This window comes from Cinclus cinclus, chromosome 2 (assembly GCF_963662255.1).
Source record: "Cinclus cinclus chromosome 2, bCinCin1.1, whole genome shotgun sequence".
Lineage (NCBI taxonomy): Eukaryota > Metazoa > Chordata > Aves > Passeriformes > Cinclidae > Cinclus > Cinclus cinclus.
The window spans coordinates 481,548-500,796 of record NC_085047.1 but is presented as its reverse complement, the minus strand read 5'-3'; the positions used below and the strand labels follow the sequence as shown (position 1 = coordinate 500,796).

At 45.1% G+C, this 19,249-nt stretch overlaps 1 protein-coding gene across 1 annotated transcript in view; it reads left to right on the top strand.

Annotated features, from left to right (window-relative positions):
- The first annotated feature begins 167 nt into the window (after positions 1-167).
- Positions 168-19,249, top strand: part of C2CD3 (C2 domain containing 3 centriole elongation regulator) — a 37,802-nt gene continuing 18,720 nt past the window's right edge. Inside the window, exons 1-20 of the mRNA XM_062515270.1 lie at positions 168-183; positions 332-595; positions 1,062-1,219; positions 1,786-1,982; positions 2,726-2,943; positions 3,671-3,803; positions 4,323-4,451; positions 5,620-5,764; positions 6,165-6,319; positions 7,069-7,275; positions 7,752-7,864; positions 9,406-9,524; positions 10,538-10,660; positions 11,410-11,853; positions 12,122-12,273; positions 13,557-13,803; positions 14,550-14,733; positions 15,776-15,956; positions 16,990-17,162; positions 18,335-18,455. Coding sequence (XP_062371254.1) covers positions 168-183; positions 332-595; positions 1,062-1,219; positions 1,786-1,982; positions 2,726-2,943; positions 3,671-3,803; positions 4,323-4,451; positions 5,620-5,764; positions 6,165-6,319; positions 7,069-7,275; positions 7,752-7,864; positions 9,406-9,524; positions 10,538-10,660; positions 11,410-11,853; positions 12,122-12,273; positions 13,557-13,803; positions 14,550-14,733; positions 15,776-15,956; positions 16,990-17,162; positions 18,335-18,455 — 3,479 coding nt within the window. The remainder of the gene's footprint in view (positions 184-331; positions 596-1,061; positions 1,220-1,785; positions 1,983-2,725; positions 2,944-3,670; positions 3,804-4,322; positions 4,452-5,619; positions 5,765-6,164; positions 6,320-7,068; positions 7,276-7,751; positions 7,865-9,405; positions 9,525-10,537; positions 10,661-11,409; positions 11,854-12,121; positions 12,274-13,556; positions 13,804-14,549; positions 14,734-15,775; positions 15,957-16,989; positions 17,163-18,334; positions 18,456-19,249) is intronic.

Genomic DNA, 19,249 nt, shown 5'->3' with positions numbered 1-19,249 from the left:
CCCGCCGGAAGCGGCTCCGCCAACAGCGCCGCCACGCGGCACCGAGCACACCCGTCCGCGGGGCACGCAGGGAAACGTAGTCCGCGTCCCCGCTGCGCCCTACGGGGCACGACGGGAGCTGTAGTCCCCGCCCCGGCGGCGGTTGCCGGGCGGGAGGCGCGGGCGGGATGCGGCGGAGGGGAGGTGCGGGGAGGGCCGCGGGCGGCGGAGCGGGGGACCGGGCGGGACGCAGCGGGGCGGGAAGCGTGCTCGGGGCGGGGCGGGACGGGACGGGAAGCGGCGCGGGTGCTCGGGCCGATGTGCGAGCCGCTGACGCCGCCCGTCCCCGCAGGTGCCGGCGACCCCGGCGCCGCCGCCGCCGCCAGCCTGCCGCCGCTGGTGCGGGGCCCGCCGCGCTGCTTCCTGCGCTGCACCGTGTCCCGCGTGCTGTGGGCGGCCCCGCAGCCGCCCGCCGTGGTGCGCCTGCGGTGGTGGGGCGAGACCTCGGGCGGCACCGTGCTGCAGCCCGCCGGCCGGGCCGGGCAGCCCGCGGGCAGAACCAGCGCCCGCTTCGCCGTGCGCTGCGGGCCCCGGCAGCTCGCCGCGTACCTGGCAGGTAGGGGCGGTTCGCCTACAGCCGGGCATCCGCTGGGCATCCGTCCCGGTCCGTTGGGATTGGGCTAGGGCGGGAGGGCGCGCTGCTGGGGCGCGCCGCGGGAGGTTCAGGTTGGGCGTCGGAGGGAATTTCTGCGCGGGAAGGGTGGCCAGGTTTGGAGTGGGTTAGACATTAGTGGTAAGACATTTCCCTTTGTCCTGTACTTATTTAGCTTTATTGATTACCAGTAGTAGTGTCTGTATAGTTAATATGATATAATATGCATAATATCATACATAATATATAACATAATACAATATAGTATAACTATAGTACTGTAATATTACAATGTAATGTCCATCTTTACCTGCTGCCTCGTTGTCGTAATTTCCTTGTTCAACATAGCATTGGTCTCTGCATTTCTGACATTTTAGCCAGAAAGCGTGAGTTGTGACCCTGAGACTGACCCGAAGATTGGTTTTTGCAGATATGGGTGTTCTTGTCCTGGAGGTTCTGACCAAACTTGACCACCTCCCCCTCGGCAGAGCACAGATCACTCAGCTGTCCCAGCTCTCTCCCAGCCATCCCATCAAAGGCTCTTTTGCTGTGGTGTCACCAACATCGGATAAACTCGGGGAGCTGCAGGTAGTCTGGGTGTCTTTGCTCATTATTATAAGTCCTGTGCTGTGACTCTGGTGTAATCGGGTGCAGGATCAAGCTGCACATGGCACTCTGCAGGCCTGCTCTCTGTCCAAGGCATTCCTGAGCTAAGGCAACAAGTGAAAAAACAAATACTGGTGGTGTTGACTTTATTTTGTTTAAAGAGATGTGGGGTAATTGAGCATAATGAGGAACATGTGGTCACCTTCACACTGAGAGTGAGAATTAACAGTGGATTTTTAAAGTTAGTGTTTGGTTCTTACACTTCACTGGGCTGGAACAATAGAAGATTTTGATGCCTGGCAATAAGAAATTTCTGTGTTGCAGCCCTGACTCTGGAAAATTGATTATGAAAGATAGTTTACCGGGATTTGAAAACATGGAATGAGAAACAAGTAGTTGTAAACATGTGACACAGCTGTGTAATGTAAATACTGCTCTATGTAGAAAAGCAACTGCTTTCCATTGTACAGCAAGTGAAGCTGAATGCAGTGTTTCTTGCACATAACTGAGAAAGGAACTCTGTCATATTTTTACACCTTGTCTTTCAGGTCTCGCTGGTTCTAGAGCCTCTGCCAGAGCTGTATGACACCAGCAGCTCTGTGCTGACCACAGAAGGAGCTTCAGATGCTGCTGCTGCTCAGGGAAGCAGCAAGCCTCAGCTTCCTGCTCCATCCCAGCAGCCCAGGCACACGCAGGTGACTGCTCAACAGGAGTCTGTTGACAACAGCAAAGCCACAACTCTTAGGTACCTTTTTTTTTGTTTTTCCCTTGACAAAATTGTGGTTTGTGTCGCAGTTCACACAGAACTTTTAAGTGGTGGCAGTACACTTGTGAGTTATGGGGTGCTTGATCTTTTCAGGCATACATTTTATATGAAAGCCATTATGTTGAGGGTTTCTCAGGTGACAGGGACAATTTCCTGTCTGATAGAAATTTGCATGTTATGATGACTTAGTTCAAGTCATGCAAGTTCACACAAGAGGTGCCTCAAATCATTTAATCACAGAATAATTTGCACTGCAAGGGGTCTTAAACCTCATATCATTTCAGCCCTGCTGCCACCTTCCACTATCCCAGGTTGCTCCAAGCCCCATCCAGCCTGGCCTTGGAAATTTCCAGGGATGAGGCAGGCGGAGCTGCTCTGGGTAAACTGTGCCAGGGTCTCACCATGCTCCAGCAAAGAACTTTCTCCTGATGTAAAATCTAAACCTACCCTCTGGCAGTGGGAATCTCTTCCCCCTTGTCCTGTTACAATGTGCTTTTGTGAAAGAAGTCTTTTAAAAAGCTTTTTTTTTTAAAAAAAAAAAAGTTTTTTACTTGCAGCTTGGGTTGTTCTCTCCGATGGTTTCAGTGGCAGGCGAGGGATCATTACAATAACGTGTCGTGTTTACTTTTGGAGCATGTCCTGCAGGGAGATTTGGGAGAGTTCTGAATCCTTTCACCCACCCACTTGAGTTGCTGCTGAAATAACGTTTTGTTTTTCACTAGAGGAAAGGACCATTTGCTCTACCAAGAGAACTCTGAAAACATGCAGGACACCTTTTCTGCTCCTCATCCCCGTGTGATTTTACCAGATGAACATCTGAAGCTGAATCCTTCAAATCAGCTCCTGTCACTTCCCACCGGCGCCGATCCCGAAGCGCTGCCCTTTAGGAGCACACGGGTGCTGTCCCTACACAACCCAGCTACAAAGGACCTGCTGTCAGGTTGGTGTGCAACTGGCTTCATCCTTTAGATTTCACTGCAAACAGCTCTGGATGATGTTTCGTGTGCCCGTCTGGAGATGAGATTTTCTGAAGGGGGAGAGACACTTCACACCCTCCTGCTGCATTGCACCAAAATTTTTGTTTAAATTTTTTGTATTTAAAATTTTAAATTATTTTAAATAAAATTTAAATTATTATTAATATGTTTACTGTAATAATCATAATTATATATGTATATTTAATTTGCTTAAGTTAAAAATGCAATTTTAATTTTTACTTAAAAACCACTACCGCCTGGGCTGGATTGAAGCAAGCATTGGAGTGGGGCATGTTTCCATACCTGCTGTCTTGTGAGTTTCATATTTGCAGAAAAGAATGAAAATAAGACATCTTGAAGTAGCAAACTGCTCTTCCCTAAATTAGTCGTGCTTCTGTATCCTAATAATGCCCTTCCACACACCCTGACCTGGTGTGTACAGACAAGTTCCTTGTACAGCTGAGTGGGAGACTGATGGAAGATCCCTCTCACTCCCAGCTGAGCTGTTTTCTGGTGTGTAAAACGTATTTAATCCCCAAAAACATATTTAATCCCCCGTGCATCAAGATCTCTTTTTAACAGCAGAAAACAGAAGTTTCTTCAGCCCCAGCTGACACATTTATTGCATCTACACATTGCTTTTAAATGGCATTTGAATGCTGAAATGTCATCCTTCTGCTTCTTTTCCAGCTCTCTTGGAGCAAGGCAGCAAACTCCGTGATGCCATGGTTGTTTCTGCAATGAAGTCCAGCCCAGACGTGGAGATTAAACTGAATAAAACGTCTCATTTTATAGAGAGAGATGATTTTAAAGCACCGGCAAAGTGAGTTGGAATTGGGGAAAGTGAGATTCAAGCTCTAAATCAGAAAATTTGAGGCTTTGTCTGGAAAACTGTAGATGCTGAGATTCTTAGGATGTGTTTTAGGATTTGTTTAGGGTGAAAGCAGCACATCATTCAAATGGGAAGTTAATCTCTACCTGTGAATAAATGCCTAAATTTTGTGAATTCATTTTATTCTTCACGTAGTAAGCCTTGATTTTAATGTCATTTCTTAGTACATTTGTATTTAGTTCAAAGTTATTTGTCAAGGAAGTATCAAATGTTATAATATTGCCTGTTGTTCTGTGATAACCAGAAAGCAATGTCATTGTCTTTGATAGTCAGTGATGCTATTGAAAACTCAATTTCATTTATTTCTGCACAAACTATTTTTATTTGTGTTAAAGTGGATTATTTTGAACTTCCCAGAAAAAAAAGTGATAGACCAGTTAATCTTGACTGTGCCTTAATGTCTTTATTTTTCCTTTTACTGCTGTCTGTGCTTCCATCACTGTTCCCTAGTAGCCCAAAAGGCTTGAAGTCCAGTTTTTTGCCCGCTCCTGAACATCCCCATCGCTTTGGATCTGAAGTTTCAGATCAGCAATTTGGCCTAACCTCTGAAGAAAGAGCAGTCCAATTACTGTTGGGCAGGTGAGTGTGATGCACTGGAGGCTTCTGCAAAATTGTCCTTATCTCTGACCCTTTTGAAAAATGTCTCTTGACTCTTGTCCATATTTTTGGGAATGTAACCAGTAACTCAAGTGCAAGTGATGGAGGCGTTTGGTAGCTCAGCTTTCATGTGTGACAACCTGGATAGCTCCAAGTCACTTGGTGTAAAAGTGGTGTCAAAAAGATTAACCACAATCTTGGATAAAACTAAGTTATTTAGCAGTTGTAACTGTTATGGCCTAAAATATTACATAAAGTAAGTATATAAATAAATAATTTGTTTTATGTACTTAATTGAAGAGGAAACTCATGGAAGTTAAAATTAATGAGAAACAATAGCTATTTTTAATTTTTCTCCAAATATTAAACGGACCTTTTCCTCTCATTTTGCATAGCAGGAGCATAAGTGATGCTTCCATTGTGTCCACATCTGCACCCTGAACATGCAGCTTCTGGGTCAGCTATGGTTCAGAATTTCAGTTCATTTTTCTTGTGCCCTGCACTTGTTTTTTCACTGTGGTTTATCAGTGGATAACACTGTAGTGTTGCAGATTACAAAATTATTTTCAACTCACAGCACAGAGGAAACCCTTAAACTGAACTAACCCCAGCTTGTATATAAAGGTACTTGTATTTGCACCTACTGAGGTATCCCTTGGGGATTTTTTTTATTTAAAGTAAACCGTCCTCAAGTATTGCTAGCATCTTAAAGCATTCCACTAGTTATAATACAGTGGTGAAGGGTAAAAATTAGAGGTAGATATTCACAGGTGTATTTTACAACAGAAGTCATCAAGGTCTGCAGCCAGTTTTCCCAAAGAGGTTGTGGAATCTGCAGCTTTCAAAATACCCCAAATCCAGCGGGACAGCTTTTTATTTGCATCCCTTCTATCTGAGCAGGGGTTGGGACTGAGTGATCTCCAGAGATCTGTTCTAACCCAAGCTGTCTCTCCCTTCACACACTGCTTTGCTTTCCTGTTGGGGCAGAGGTGTGATCCCGAGGTGACCCTTCTGTTTGTCCGTGTCTGGAGCCAGCAGAGCCCAAATCCAGGATAAAATAGGCATTTTAGTGTAATATTGTCCACACCGCTCAGAGGCTGACTGCACAACTTGGAACGCTGAGGTGTGTTTCTCTCTCTTGTATCCACAGTGCTGATTTCTCTCCAGGGCATTTTTGGGATCAGACAGGCTCCCTGTGGGATTCTCTCTCCCTTGGCAGTGAGGTGTATGACAGTGAACTTGGTGATCCCCACTACGACCAGAGTCTGCTGGAGAGGCTTTTTTACACAGCTCCTGTAAGTGGAGATCCAAAGGAAAGTGTGCATTCCCTAATCTGCAGGAAAACAGAAGTATGCATGATCAGAAAAAATGACAGATTTCAGTATTTTAAAGCTGAATAAGCATTAAGTATCACACAAAAGCTTGTGAGTACCTGCATACATTGCTTAAAATTAATATTGTTAGAAGAATATTGTCAAGACTACAAAGTCACGGCGTCAAGTTTGGAAATTGCTGGGATTGAGGCTTTCCAGGAAGACTTTTTGTTTTTTAAAATCCCTGAAATTTTGATACCATTTTATTTGTTTCAGATGATGCAACGCCCAAGTTGTTTTCCATTTTTGTATTGTGACCGTTGTGGAGCTCTCTGTACAATGATAATTAACTTCTTACTTATGTACATTATTTCTGCTTTAGAAATCTGATTCCAGTTTGAGCGACTTCCTCAGTGATGATGATGTTAAATCCTCAAAGAAAACATCCAAGACAGAAGCTCTCAAAAAAGCAGGTCCAGTGAATCCACCAAAGGATTTTCCTGCCTTTGACCAGAATGTAGCAGAAACTAAACCCAGGTAGTTACATCAGTGACTTCTGTTCTGACCTCATCAAAATTGTATTCCCTTTTTCTCATGATGGAACCACTAGAAGTATCCTTAAACATCCAGTTGTCAAGCTTATTTTGTACAATACACTTAGTGTAAAGGTTTTGTGGCCCCCCCCCTTTTTTTTAAATTCAAATTCAGCTCCAAACAGTTTTTTTTTTTTTTTATTTTCTGACTGCTGCTTTTACATCAGGTAAAATTCATATTCCCAGAGGAACCAACACAAAATCATTTGCAATTGAAGTCTTGCGAATTACACAAATGACATTTAAAATTATGGCAAAAATCCTGTGCTGTTGCTCTGCAGCAGAGGGCTTGTCCTTGTGCATAACTGTCTCACCTCCCTGCTTCTGTACATGGCATCAAATGAAGCTTTTCTTTTTGAAGAGTTAGGATAAGATGTATTTTTTTTTTCCAGCTCAGCAATGTGGAACATACACTTTCTGGGTTGTTTTTTTTTTTCAGTTATGGACCTCAGATATTGTAAAATTTTTGTCACAGAGAATTACAGAGACCACCAAATTTGTTGTAAAAATATTAAACATATTAGTATGTTTAATAATAAAACAAAATATTATTATTGTTAAACATATAAATAAGCCTATTTTAGTGAACCTTGGGCAGTTTTTAAGTAACATCCCACCAAACTACAATTCTCCCTTCATTTGGTCATGTCAAGAATGCTTCTGTAGTCCTGAACCTCAGTTTTGTCTCTGCAGCTGCTCTCCCACTGCTCCTCCAGAGGACCACAGAGAAATGGCTTTTCTCACACCCTTGGGTGCAGACAGGTTAGCATTGCTGCAGCAAATACACCTGGCCAGAGTCATCATTGAAAGCTTGAAAATCCCCCCTGAGAGCATCCAGATGTCCCCAAGGAGGAAAGGTTTACTGGGGAAACCTCCACGGCCCATGTCTGTTCATAAGTGGTAAGGGGGATTGTTTCTTCCTGGTTTGTTTACTGCACCTTCAGGGGAGATTTCCCTGAGGTCTCCTGTGTAGTCCAGCTTCCCCAAGCTCTCCAGGCTTCTGAAACCTTGCTCTTTCTCTGCTCCTCTCAGGAAATTGTATCCCATAAACTCAGGAAAGTTAGAGATGTGATTTATCCTAATTTATCCTGATGTGGGCTTGCTTCAGGCTGTGCCTTTCCCAGGGTTTTTGGGGGGGTACAGATGTACTTTGTGCCTGGCAGTACCCTGAAAACAAAAGGGGGTTTGGTGGAGGAGAATCTGGCATATATATTTATGACCTATAGAAGGAATTCATGGAGTAGGTGTTTCGATTATCCTTAAAAAAATGTGTTACAGTAAACTGTGAGTCTGGAACTTGCCTGCTGTGTTCAGTTTCGTGACTCACATCAGATTCTTGATGGATTGTGGTCACCCTTCCACTTTTTTATTCACAGTACCTTCTTTGTGGAGTACCACTTCCCTGTGAGAGTCTCCAAGGATGATAAAGGACAGGTCTCCATAGCAACAGAAGCAATTCGAGTAGCCTCAAGTAAAATCACAGATGATGGTAAGACCATCACTTTCCCCCTTAGATTTAGTTCTGTCGACTCCATCTCTTAGAAATTATTTAGTAGTTTTTTCCACACAGTTGCCTTGCTGCCTAAAAATCACAGTATCATTAGTGGCACCTCTGCCCACAGGGTTGCCATGCTGCAGGTAGAGGAATGATCCTCTCAGGGAGAAGGAAGCCAAGTGATTCTTTAAATTATTTTTTTTCTTCCAGGAAGTGTTCACACTGAGATTTTCAAATTTCTTTTCCTAGGGAAAGAACAAGTTAGTAAGCCCATTCCTTCATTTGAACATAATGCCAGTATTCTTCCTGCAGTAGTAGGAGGATGATCCAGTGCTTTTAGGAATCTCAGAGATACTTACAGCTCAAATAAATAATTTCCCAGATGTTGAAGTATGTCATGTAGTTATCTCCAATAGCTCATGTTAATCTGCTGAATCCAAGGAATCTCCATTCCTGTGCTCCAATCAGCAGACATGAATCTTTTGTACTGAGAGTCACCAGTGTTTGTATCCCTGAGAGCAATTTCTGTTTCTGCTCCCATGGAGCAAGGATGAGCAAGATGCTCTCTGCCCAGTCTTCCCAGGAACTGGCATGCCTGGGTGACTTTCAAATGCCTCTCCCATGTGGTCATTCATTGGCTTTGCATCTTTCTGAGAGGCACTTGAGAGATTTTGAGTTCTCTTGTATATTCTCCATTTGTGGCCAGAGAAAACATCTGTTTCTTCTGAGCTTTAGTAATACAACCTTTGTAATCCAAAACTCATCCCATCCTCCTGCTCTTTGCCTTGTGTGGAGTCCAGTTCTTTGGGGACCTAGAAAAACAGGTTGGACTGAAAATAATTTGAAGGAGACTTCAAGTCAATCCACTGTAGCATTATCCTGCCCTGGAGTTGTTTTTGTCATTTATTAAAGATGGGAAAGATTCCACAGCCATCTCAGACAAGGTGGAGAAGTGCTGGGCATCCAGTTAGAAATTTCCTTATGTGTAAGCTGTACTTTTGTCATCTCTAGAATACAATTCCTTATGCCTCGTGAACACTGTTATTGTACTTCTTGTACTCTTTTCCAGACTGAGTGCCAATTGATTATGTCTCTGCTTGCAGACACTCCTGTTCTCCTGAAGCTGTAATTTTTTCTTGCAGCTCAGCTTTGACTCTCTCAAAAGCCATCTTGAACTCTGTTAGTTAAAATGAGGGAGAGTTCTCCCACTGAAGCCAACCTCCAACAAAGGGCAGGTCATACTTACTGCATGCTACAATGGCAGAGACTTGGTGTCACCTGAAGTCTTTAAATACTGTTCTAATGCTGGTTTATATTACTGTGTTTTATTATTTATTAATTCATGATCTTAACTTTGTCCTGCTGGCCTCCTACTATTTGCTGGCCTTCAAAAATGAAAACCAGTTTGCTTCCTCCTTGGTGTTAATAAATAATGCCGAATGAAATGATTGTGTGTGTAACAGAGCACTGTCCAGGGGAAAGTTGATTTATATCAGGTCATTTTTGGGTAATTGTTGCTCCTCTCTTCCTTCCAGTGGTGAAATTCCAACAGCGGTCTGTGTTCCCTGTTTGGTTCGGAGCAACGATGATTGAGCACTGGTGGGGCTCTGACCTGGCTTTTAAAATCTACATGAGAAAAAGCACACAGAAAAAGGTACTCACTAGAAGTTGTTCCTTCTTTGTGTATTGAAAAGCAAAAGGATTCTTTGCATTTCCAATTCCCACAGACACTCAGAGCAGACAATCAGATATTAGCAGGAGAAATGACATTATTGATGTGTAGGTAGTTGGGCTGGTTGCTGTTCAGTCTACAGAGAATCACAGAATATTCTGAGGGACCCACAGGATCATAGAGTCCAGCCCCTGGCCCTGCATAGACACCCCAACAATCCCACCCTGTGCATACCTGAAAGTGTTGTCCCAAGGCTTCTGGAGCTCTGGTAGCCTCTGGGCCGTGCCCATTCACAGTTCCAGGCCTGTCACTCCATTAAAAAATTTTCTGCGTTTGAGACTGGCAAGCAAAAAAATTGTCCTTCCCTCACCATTAAGACGATCTCTTGCTATTTAAGCACATTGGATCAATTATAAACATCACCCTTCAAGGAGAACACAGCTCCTTTAGCAGTGTAAAACAAGTTCACGTGGATGCTGTTTTTATCTTTACCCTGCCCAGTGAAAGGGGAGTAATGTGAGCTGTGAAAAACAGATGTAACTTGTGCTTTTTGGCGGGGTGGGGGAAATGGTATCTTTCTGTCTGCTGAGATTATTTGCGTAACCATTTGCCTGTGATCAAGATGGTGAGAGGGGTTAAATCAGCTTACTTTATTTTAATGAACACCAAGGATAGCTGCTTTTCTTTTAATGGGGGAGTAAATAGCATTTTTCAGTATGGAAATTTTGCTCATTTACTAGGATTTAGGTTATTCAATTTTTGCATTAATCTGGAATTGTTTTCAGTGGGTTCTGGGAAAATTTGTCTTACTCTTCTAGTGAGACTTGATATTGGAAGTAAAGGAGATTTCCCAAATCCCAGTTGGTACAGCTGATGGTGGGAGTGGGAGCGGGAGGGTGTGTGGCTGTTCATGATTTCCCAGAAAGCTTTTATTTCACAAAAGTTCTTTAAATCTGATAGAAGTTTTGCCAAATTAATTCTTTGTCTACCCTCAGCCTGTGGCCATTGGCTCAGCAGCACTTCAGCTCCGCAGGGTGATTGAGTCTGAGCTGCTCAGTGTCAGCTGGGAAGTACCTGTGGAAAAAGAAGGAGATCACACACAAGTTGGGCCACTGAAGGTATGTGTTTTACCATCTCAAGCTTGAATTGTTACTAGTTTCGGCTGCACACTCTTATTTTTTATCTTTATTCTCTCTTTGTTTCAATTTACCAGGTCTCAGATACAAAGGTTTGTGAGAACAGTATAAAATAACATGAACCCTTTTTTGTTCCTTAGAGTTTTGGAGAAATGTTTTGAAACTGCTGCAGGTCTAGGAATATTGTCAGTAAGCTGGGACTTGAATACAGAAACCACTCTACAGGCAAATTTTGAGTGGCACATATTTAGGGCTGGGAGCTTTTGTTTCTTCTTGACCTGTGACACGAGCTGAGGTCTCTCCTGCCACGGAGGCCTGATGTTCCTTGTCCTTGTCACTTCAGGAATTGTCTTCTCCAGCCATAGTTTCCACCAGTCTGCTCAGCTTCTGATTGAGAAGCATTACCAGTTTGAGAGATTTGACAGTTCCGAGGATAAGCAGCTCTCTGTATTTGCAGGTGAAGGGTTAAGAAGGGGGTGAGCTTTAAGGTCCCTTCCAACCCAGACCATTCACTGATTCATCTGTAATTGTGTGGTTTTGCACTCCAGTCTGGACTTGATTTCATAAAGCCACATGTAATTTATTTTACAGCAGCAGCTGTAGCTTGCAACCAACATAATGCCTTAGGATGAGTTCTCAAGCGCAGGGTGTGTGATATGTTTTCCTGAGTTTCTGCTGCATCCCTTGTTTCTGGACGGGGCACATCTGGCCAGCTCTGCCTTGCCTTGCAGGTGTCCCTGCAGCTTTTGGCCAACAACAAAGACATGACCGGCGCCGTGGCCGGGTCGGCTACGGCTGGGCACCCAGCCCCAGCTCGCGCCATGAGGAGAGCCCAGCTGGAGCTGCAGGAGCCCAGCAGGATGAGTGCAAGTGCACAAAGCCCTCTCTGCCCCAGAAGGAGCCCTGAGGACCCCCGGGAGGCAGGAGCGGGCAGCAGGGACGTGGCAGCCTCCGCAGCCCGGGACGTGGCCACACGCACGGACCCAGCTGAGGAAGATGGGTTACTGCTGCACGTGCTGCTGATGGTGCCCGATGGAAAGGATTTTGTTGCTGAAGGCTGGGGGCTCCCCAGCTCTTGTAACGTGTATTTAAACTGCAAACTGCTCAGCACTGAGGAGGCAACGAGATCCACTGTCATCTGGGGCACAGCGCAGCCTGCCTTTAATTTTTCTCAGGCAAGTCACATGCTGTTCATTTCACACTGGTGGAAGTGTGGTACTCCCCACTGACAAACCACAAATTTTGTGGTAAAGTTACTTCTGTATACCCAGAAACATCCCTGCTTGGCTCTGTTGAATGCACATTCGATTTTTAACTTCCATCTTTAAAAAGCACAGTTCCGTAGACTGGAATAAAGGAGACTTACCAGAACACTCTGTACTTAGCCAGTACTAAGTATATTCCAGTGTATTCTGTGTACTAATTCTGCTTTAAACCTTTCAGGTGATGCCTTTTTCATTGACTTCCAAGCACTTGGAGCGGCTGAAGAACAATGTAATGATTATTGAAGCGTGGAACAAGCTGGGAAGCCCTGGCTGTGACAAATTGCTGGGATTAGTGAAACTCCCTCTGCATCAGTTTTACATCTCATTCAAGTAAACTTGTTTTTTTTCCCCCCTATATTTAATTGGGTTGGGAAATATCCCAGCTGAAGCTTAGAGTAAGAAGTTGGTGATGGTGTGTGGGAGGGTTCTTAGATACACTTCATAGCAAAAGGCATTTTTGCCCTGCCAAGCTTCCTGTAGGCCTTTCCTACAGTGAGCAGGGTGTAAGTTACACTGTCCTTGTCCAAAAGTACAGGTAGAGTGTGAGAAATAAAGTCATCACGGTTGGTGCCTGCTTAACTTGTGGTCCTATGACAGAAAAAAGCTAGAAGAAATCAAAGTGACTGCACGGGAGAATGAAGTGTGGCTTTCCATCAGTGATTTCCCAAGACTGTGACTGATTGGGTTTGCCCCTAATTATGCTCTGCAGAGATCCCGTAGGGATGCTGTTGGTTCGCACAGCCGGATGTCAGAAAGTCTCCAAAACCTTCATATTTTAATTGTGTTCTCATCCAATGGGATTGTCCAGAGTGCTCTGTGGGTTTTTTTGGGTTTAATCCATTGGCTTCTTGTTCAGTTAAATAATGTACCTGCTTAAAACAGTTTAAATTGCTGGAAATACTGGACAGAAGAAATTCTCCCTAATGCAAAGGATTTATTCCCTTTATTTTGGTCAGACCTAGTGACATGTGGAAATGGGGTGATGCTGGAGCTGACTGGGCGCTGCTTTGTTGGCTTTTACAGTGTAGTTTGAATAATTTTTTTAACTAAGCCACTGTAGTTTATCTGTGTACATCTTAGAATCCCGGAATGATTTGGCTGGGGAGGGACCTTTAAGCCCATCCAGTGCCACCCCTTGCCACGGGCAGGGGCACCTTCCACTCAACCAAGTTGCTCCAAGCCCCCGTGTCCAACCTGGCCTTGAATAACTTCAGTGTATGATTGGAGATTTTTACGTCTTTCTGGAAGGCTGTCACTGTTCCTTCTCTTCTGCCATCCCCAAAGGCATATTACTATCTCATCCAAGTATCATATGGCTACAGGCTGTTAATGGGAGTCTTGTTCCCATTCGTCTCTTCTGAGCTGGCTCAAAGCTGAGGCGCTGCTGGCTTTTGGGAAATTGTCCTTTGGAAGATAACTTCTTGCACCCAGCAGCTCATGGATCTGTGCTGAGTGCAGACTTGGATGTAAGCGAGACAAATTTCAGAGGAATGGAGATAGACTGTTTTTTATCAGCATCGAAAATCCCATCTAAAATGAGTTCTGTGTGATCCTGCTCTTACTCAGATGACTCATGCTGGGGTTTCTTGGTTTGTTCTGGGTTTCTTCTGTAGAGATCCCAAGATTTCCCACCTGCTCCTGCAGGCTCAGTACCCGGTGGTGGCTGTGGATGGCCACATGCCCGTGGTCGACGTTTTCACCGGCAGCACGAGTGGCAGCCTGAGGGTCATCCTGGCCATGGGCTCAGCTGAGCAAATAGTGGCACTGCAGAGGCTCAAAAATGAAGAAGGAATGGCACCTCCAGTCACACAGCGTCCTCCCCACTCTCTGGACCATCCACCATCCACAAAACCCACCATGGTATTTATTTAGTGAACCCCATTCTTGCTGTTAAGGTCCTGTGAAAAGGGTTTTAGCAGTGGGTTCGTTAACAGATGAATGATCCCCAGTCTCGTCTTGAAGCTGTAGCCAATTTTTGTTACGCTCTGCAAATTGTACACGGAGTTATATTGTTCATGCTCTTTTTTTTTTTTACCAGCTTGTTCCCACCAGTCTTGACATTGTAGCCCTTTTTACTGCCTTGCATAGCCACTGGTTCTATCTTCACAAGTCCAGTAAAAAAACAAAAATGAAAAAACCAGCAAAATTATAGAAAATGTTAATTCTCACAGCCATATTGTAGAGGTTTTGCCACTGCCTTGGAGTTGGATAGGTAGGGAACTTTTATGCTTTTTATGTGCTTTGCAGGAAAAAAAATAATTTTCTTTCAGGCTTTCAATGTTTCTGTGAACTTTAGGAGGAAAATGGCAGGTAATGTTTCTGCCCCCCATCTCAGGCTTCTTAGATCCTTATCACATGTAATGGTTTAGGTTGGAAAGGACCTCTATGCTCATTGAATCCAACCAGTAACCCAGCCTTGCCAAGGCCACCATTAAACAATGTCCCCAAATGTTGCATCGACATGTCTTATAAATTCCTCCAGGGATGACTCAACCACTTCCCTGGAGGCAGCTTGCCGAAATATTCCCACTGTCCTAAGGTCAGGTCATCCTGTCCATGTGGCTTCCTGTTTTTTGTTTTTTTGTTTTTTTTTTTTTTTTTGTTAGCAGTTGGACCCAAAAGGAGAAGACCTGGTGGAGCACGTGTTTGAGATCCACGTGGAGGGTGTGAAGGGACTCACTCCCTTACAGTCCACAGTCTGGGGAGAGGCTGACTGCTACATCCAGTACCATTTCCCAGTTCAGGAGCCTGGCTGTGGGGCACTGCAAGGACCTGGAGTGCATGAGGATGGTAAGTTTGTTTTATCATTTTCCCTTACTTAGAGCATTGCTTGAATTAAATACTGCTTAGTCTCTCTGCTTAAGGAAGAGGGGAAATGTTTTTCTGAGCTTTCTTGCAGCCAGTGCTTGTTTTCTTCGAAAAACTGGACTGGGGCTGTGTCACTGGATTAAAAGCCTTGTTTGTCTGAGGCTGGTGGAAAGTTCCCAGTGGAAAAAAGAGACCTAATTCCGAATCTCTTCACATGGTACCTTTTGTTACAGGCGCTAGAGGGCTGTGCCAGCTCATCCAACAGGAACAGGCCCACAGGGAATAGCGAGATTGTACACAGTGAAATTCAGCCAAGGCTTTCCATGCACAAGCCTTTCAGGGTGCTCATTTTGCTCTCCACAGCTCCCTGACAGGACAGCGAAGCCAGGTGGGAGTCAGGCTCTGCTCCATGGCAGCAAGGGACAGGACAAGAGGAAATGGCCCTAAGTCATGCCTAGGGGAGCTTTAAGTTGAATATTAGGGAAAAGGTCTTCATCAACAGGGCTATCAAGCCCTGGCATATCTGCACGGGGCAGTGGTGGAGTCACCATCTCTGGAAATATTCAAAAAGTGTTTGGATATGGCACTTGGGTACATGATTTATTGGTGGCCTTGGCAGGGCTGAGTTAACAATTGGATTTGATGATCTTGGAGGGCTTTTCCAACCTTAACAATTCTCTGTTTTCCATGGATATACCCACTGAAGAGTTGCTTGGTTTAGATCACTAGGATTAACATAGAATGGGAAGGGACCTCAAAGTTCATCCAGTGCCACCCCCTGCCATGGGCAGGGACACCTTCCACTGTCCCAGGCTGCTCCCAGCCCCAGTGTCCAGCCTGGCCTTGGACACTGCCGGCGATCCACGGGCAACCACAGCTTCTCTGGGCACCCTGTGCCAGGGCCTGCCCCCATCTAAAGGATTTCACTCCCTGTCCATGGGTCCTGCCTCCTGAAGGTCTGCAAGCAGAAAAAGGTTGAAAGCTGCAATTGCTACCATTTTAACCAGCTCTGCTTGACTTCTAGGCATCATATTAAAGCCATTTAGAACAGCCACCACTCTGTGTGTCCCTGATCCCATCTTTAATGACGAGCATCACCATTCCCTGTCGGTTCCCGCTGATGTCCCAGTCCAGAGGCTCCTGGTCAGTGCATTTATGGCGCCAGGGTCAGCAGCAGGAGGAATCCAGTTTGAAGTCTGGTGCAGGTACAGAACAAGGTCCTGTTCTTTGTAGATGGCAGAGCAATACAGGTAGAGATAGATCTGATCTTGAAAAATCTCCAGCTCTGGGCTGGATATTCCGTAGTATTATTTAATAATAGCAAGGAAAAATGGTAAGCTCATCAGTGTTTGGTGATAGCAACTGCACTTAAAGCATGTGAACCTTTTTCCCCAAGACTCCTAATTACTCCTTCTTATAACTTCCTTAAAGAGTGTGTGTTCTTAGTTTGCTGGCTTCCATCTTTTAATCAGCATAACAATCTAAAAGTAGTGCTTAAATGCTTGACACATCTAAATTTCACTTAAAAGCACCCTGAAAGTATTATTTCATTGTGCTGGGTTTGCTTTTTTCCCCTCATACAGGTCACTGAGTAGAAGAGAAATAATATAAAATGTTTCGTAAGTTCAAAATGCTTCTTTGGCGACTGAAGCCAATTGTTAGTAATAATGGAGAGCAGAAGCCATGAAGACAAATAGCTTTAGAAAAATACAATAACCTGTTCATTCTAAAGTAAACAAGTCAGGCTTCTTAAAATTTGTGAAATCACATGAGGATTAGTATGGGCTGTTTGTAAGATGAAGTGCCAATTTTTTTTTTTTTTTTGAGATGAAGCTGTTGCCAAGTAATGCACTAAGAAAAGGTTTGAAGTCATTTTTTGCACTCACAAACTGGCACTACGAATCTGTTCTGCAAGAGAGGTATTTTCATTTATTAACAGGAAGTGAGAGTAGAGGATATTTGGTGCCAGATCCTTCTCTTGTTTTTCTTTGGGATGCCAATTTGTAGTGGAGTTCCTGCTAGTTGACTCGTTAGGACTAGTGCAAATTTGTATAATAATGCTATTTGTAGCATTATCTATTTAAGCACTTAATGATTCTTTTCTTCAGTGGAAATACATTTGCTTGGGTTTCTCCCTTAGCTGGGGAGGCTAATTAGGCTTTGAAGACACTCAAAATAAAGTTGACTTCTGTGCAGCTGTGAGAGAAATGTTGATGCTGTTTTTTTGTGTCTCGCCAGGTATTATTACCCAAATGTCAGAGACCAGCTGGTGGCCAGAGGGGCCTTGCCTTTGTCACGGCTCTGTGCCATGGTGACTTTGCAGCATCGTGAAGAAATAGGGATACAAACTTTTAACCTTCCCTTGGTCCCCCGGACTGACTCCGCAGAGGAATTTCATCTGTGGTCCTCAGGTGAGGAAGGCTTGAGGGCTTTCACTTCATGTGGTGAAACCAGGCTCAGTGGAGGAAAACTCTGAGCAGCACAGCAGTGACGGTGTGGAAATGGTCTCAAGTTGTGCCAGGGAGATTCAGGTTGGATATTAGGAGAAATTTCTTCCCCCAAAGGGCTGTGCAGCCCTGGCACATCTGCCTAGGCTGTGGTGGAATCCCCATGGCTGGCAGGATTTTACAGCTGTGTGGACGTGGCACTTGGGGACGTGGGAGCGTGGTGGCCTTGGCAGTGCTGGAGGAATGGCTGGACTCCATGATTTTTTGGTGTTTTCCAGCCAAACCAATTCTGATTCTGTGTCAAAATCTGTAAAAATGAACTGCGTTTGCCCCCAGGACAAATGAAAATACGGATTTTGTCCATATCAGTGTTGGCAGCTGAAAACAACCGGGAGTGGTTTTCCTCCCAGCTTTCACTAACACCATAATGAGTAGAAGAATCAGTGATTAGACATGGGGAAACCCTCAAACTCTCAAGAAGTTTTCAAAAGCCCTCTCTGTGTATTTAATCCTCCCGTGCGAGGTGTGGGAGGAGGATCTGAAAAAGGACCGTTTATGGTACGGAGTGCGAGCAGAGATGTCTCTTGTGGCTCTTTCCAATAACACGAACATCAGCTCTGGGAATGCCACAGGGAGCTCTTGAGGCAGTAAAAGGAGCTGGGACTGGACAGATGGGTGTGCTTGTATCGGGTGAGCCCCACGCAGCAGCAGCGGGCAATGGCGGGGCTGGTTCCAACACCTGGAACACGTGCCGGGGTGCGACTTTGGAGCCGTGGCGGTGGGAGGAGCGCACGGGGCGGTGTTTCGGAGCTGGGGTGGGATTTTGGAGCCGCGGCGGTGGGAACGCTCCTCCGTCGCCCCTTGCAGTGCTCAGCGCTCCCCACAGGAGGGCGACACTGAGTCCGCTCCCGGAATTTTCCCCGCGTTCCTCCTGGATCCGGCGGGAGCTCCAGGCGCGGGCGCGGCTGTGCTGAAGCGCCAGTCTCAGTGGATTAATGGGATTATCTTTTTTAGAAAAGTACTCGTGAACAGAGTAAATTTTGTATGGATAGGTGTAGCTGAATTTTGGTTGTGTTTGGATGTACCTGCGTTAAGAGCTGACCATTTCTTTCCTTCCTTCCTTTCATTTAATCCAGGTTTGCTCGATGTGAGTGTGAGGTACCAACGATCACTGAAAACAGCAGCCAGAATAACTGCTCAAGCTGTTTCCCTTTCTGTACAAATACACAGGGCAGCTGGTTTGCAAGCAGCAGCCAGGTAAAGCCCAATTCAAAAAGGGCCGTTTTCCACTTAGAGCAGCTTGATCTGGAGGCACCAGGCTGAGGCGTGAGACTAGTGCCAATTCTTACTGGCCAGTTTTCCATCTGCAGAGACCAAGATTCAAAGTGGGTTCTGCTCCAAAGTCTAAATAACTTCATAAAGACCACCAGCAGTTATTCAGGTGTCTGAAGCTGCAGTACAGGGTGGTCGCATTTTGTTCTGCAGAAGAATGCAGATTGGAAGGGCACGTTTTCCTACGTTTCCAAATTTTTCTGTGCCAAAGCTTAATGCAAAAATTGTCTGAGATATGATGGTACCTGTTTGGGCTTTGGATCCTGGTGTTGCTGATGCTGCTATAAAGCTAGCTGGGGTTGTTTTCTCACATTTCACTGTGAGAACCTCGATAAACTAACCAGGAGATTAAACATGTTCCTTTCCACCTTAAGGCTTCTGCTCCAAGTGTGTGGTATCAGCTGGACATAGTTTCAGAATATTTGATTTTCAAGAGTTATAAAAGGGCTAGAATAGAGGGAGTCAGTTCCACAAGAGAAGGGTGGCTCCTGTCACTCCAGAGCCATGGTCTGACCCTTTCTCAGCGATGCTGTGAGCCCCTGATCCATCTTAATTCAAGCAGACCCTGAAAGGTGAGGATCACTTTCATAGGGTGCTTGGAGAAAGGAAGGGAATGGAATGACCTCAGACCCCTCATCCTTCAGGTGTATGACCTGGCTAATACCTGGGTCTGGTTTACTTGTAAGTTATCCTATTTGCTAAGTTCACCTCCCTTTGCC